This window comes from Mandrillus leucophaeus, unplaced genomic scaffold, assembly GCF_000951045.1.
Source record: "Mandrillus leucophaeus isolate KB7577 unplaced genomic scaffold, Mleu.le_1.0 Scaffold288, whole genome shotgun sequence".
NCBI classification, from domain to species: Eukaryota; Metazoa; Chordata; class Mammalia; order Primates; family Cercopithecidae; genus Mandrillus; species Mandrillus leucophaeus.
In genome coordinates, this window is record NW_012103009.1 from 217,598 (window position 1) to 219,536 (window position 1,939).

A 1,939-nucleotide genomic window follows, 5' to 3' on the forward strand; every position below is an offset into this window, starting at 1 on the left:
CCCCTTCCCTGCTTCCCCCTGAGCTCCATGTGGGGCGGGGCTGGGGCGAGGCGGCCCCTCTTGTCCCTGTGGTCAAGGATGGGACGATCCCTTGAGATTCACTATAAAAATTAAAATTCCCTTATAAATCGCAGGGGAGTGGCAGGAGGGCATCACTTGGAAGCCGGCATTACCCGTCCCTCGAGCCACGCCTCCTCCACACCCCCGAAGTTCTGACCCCAAAGTGAAGAATAGAGGATAAGGTTTGCAGGCACAGAGAGGGGCAGAGACACCAGGAGAGAGAAAAGGGAGGCTGGGGAGGGATGGAGGAGGACAACACAGAGAAAGAACGGATCTGAGGAAAAGCGGGGGCACGGGGGCCCCACTCCCCCGCAGTCCCCACAGCTGTGCCCTGGGGACAGAGGACGAGAGTTCCCAGCCCGCAGACCCCCACAAGCGTAAGGTCCCATGTCCCCCCAATCCAGTCCTTGCCAAAGCCATGGTGGCCTCTTGAGACATCTTCAGCCCCAGCTGTGCCTGGAGCAGACGGCCAGAGAGCGGTGGGCGGGCTACTCCAGGTAGATGTCCTCCGTGGGGCAGGCGTACGCCAGGTGCTCCTGGTAGTACTCCAGGAAGGCGCGGCTGGGGGAAGATGGTCCTCCACCAGCCGCTCAGGGCCGGTCCTCAACCCCCAAACCGCCTTCCACGGTGCCTCTGAGCTATCCCTCCTTCCTCCCTCTGTAGCCATCTACAACCCCCCACCTAGGCATGGCCACGTCACCCCCAAGTGTGACCCTCAGCTCTCCTGGCCCAGCAATTCTACCCCTGCCAGAGTGCCTGGGCCATGTGTCTGTGCCTGTCCTCACCCCACGCCCAGGACCCCAAATCATCACCCACCACCACCCTCTCTACACAGCGCATCCGGTTCTCCTTCCCCAGACCTCCCCTGCCAGGCTCCTGCCCCACCTGCTCACCTCCGCACCCGTTCTGTGTCCCCACCCACACCCTGGGGCCCCACTCACCCCACGCTCTGCGCCACCGGCCTCATGGACTCCTGGGAGACAAAGACGTGGCAGGCGAAGCGGCTCAGCAGGGGGTGTTTGGTGATGAAGCCAAAATAGCTGTGGGCAAGTCAGTGTGGAGGGCATGTCAGGGCCCTGGCCCAGCCTTAGCCACCCCAAAAATGATGTAGAGAGGAGGCAGGAACAAAAGGCTTGGGGAGAGGGTAGGGGACAGGAGGGTGGGGGTCGCACAATTTAAAGATCTGAAGTTGTCTTTTTTTGGTTTTAACCCAAGCACAGGGCTGGGCACCCACCAAGAGTTCATGCTCTGAGTTAACTCCGTGGTGACCAGGGGCATCTGGCCCATGCTGAGGACGCAGCTCCCTTCTCTGAGCTGGCGCTGCTGCCCTCTGTGGCCCTATTCAGGGCCTGCCCCAGGACCACAGAGCAAGGCCTCTGCCCAGCCGCTGGAGACCATGTCTCCTGCCATCTCAGGCCTCCTCCTGTGGGCCCTGCAGACTGACAGCCCCTTGCCCAGCTCCGAGGTGGGGCTGGACGTTACCCCTGGTCTGTAAAACCCTCTTCTGCTCTATCCCTCGCTCCCACTGTAAAGCAGCTCCTTGCAGGGCCTCACTCATGGAGTCACTGCCCAGCTCCTCCACGTGTGCTGTCTTCTCATCCCAGACATTAGCAAAAATCAAAAATCATCGTCCAGAGGGAGAGGCGGTCAGAGTTCTGCAGCAGGACGCTCCCATACCCCCACCCCTGAAACTGGCCGACCCGTCCATTCCCCCACGGCTTCGGGGCTTTGTGATTCCACCAGATGGGAAAGCCGCATGATGGTCTGGTTGCCAGGGCAGTGTGCGCACGCTGTCCACAGACAGAGCACAGGGCCAGCCTCAAATGCCAGTGTGTGCATACTGTCCACAGACAGAGCACAGGGCCGGCCTCAAATGCCA

At 61.1% G+C, this 1,939-nt stretch overlaps 1 protein-coding gene across 1 annotated transcript in view; it reads right to left on the reverse strand.

The window, feature by feature from the left end:
• MAPK8IP2 (mitogen-activated protein kinase 8 interacting protein 2) overlaps positions 1–1,939 on the reverse strand; it is a 44,824-nt gene continuing 42,885 nt past the window's right edge. Inside the window, exons 12-13 of the mRNA XM_011985595.1 lie at positions 1,002–1,100; positions 1–621 (exon numbers count right to left, since the gene is read on the reverse strand). Coding sequence (XP_011840985.1) covers positions 549–621; positions 1,002–1,100 — 172 coding nt within the window. The 3' untranslated portion in view covers positions 1–548. The remainder of the gene's footprint in view (positions 622–1,001; positions 1,101–1,939) is intronic.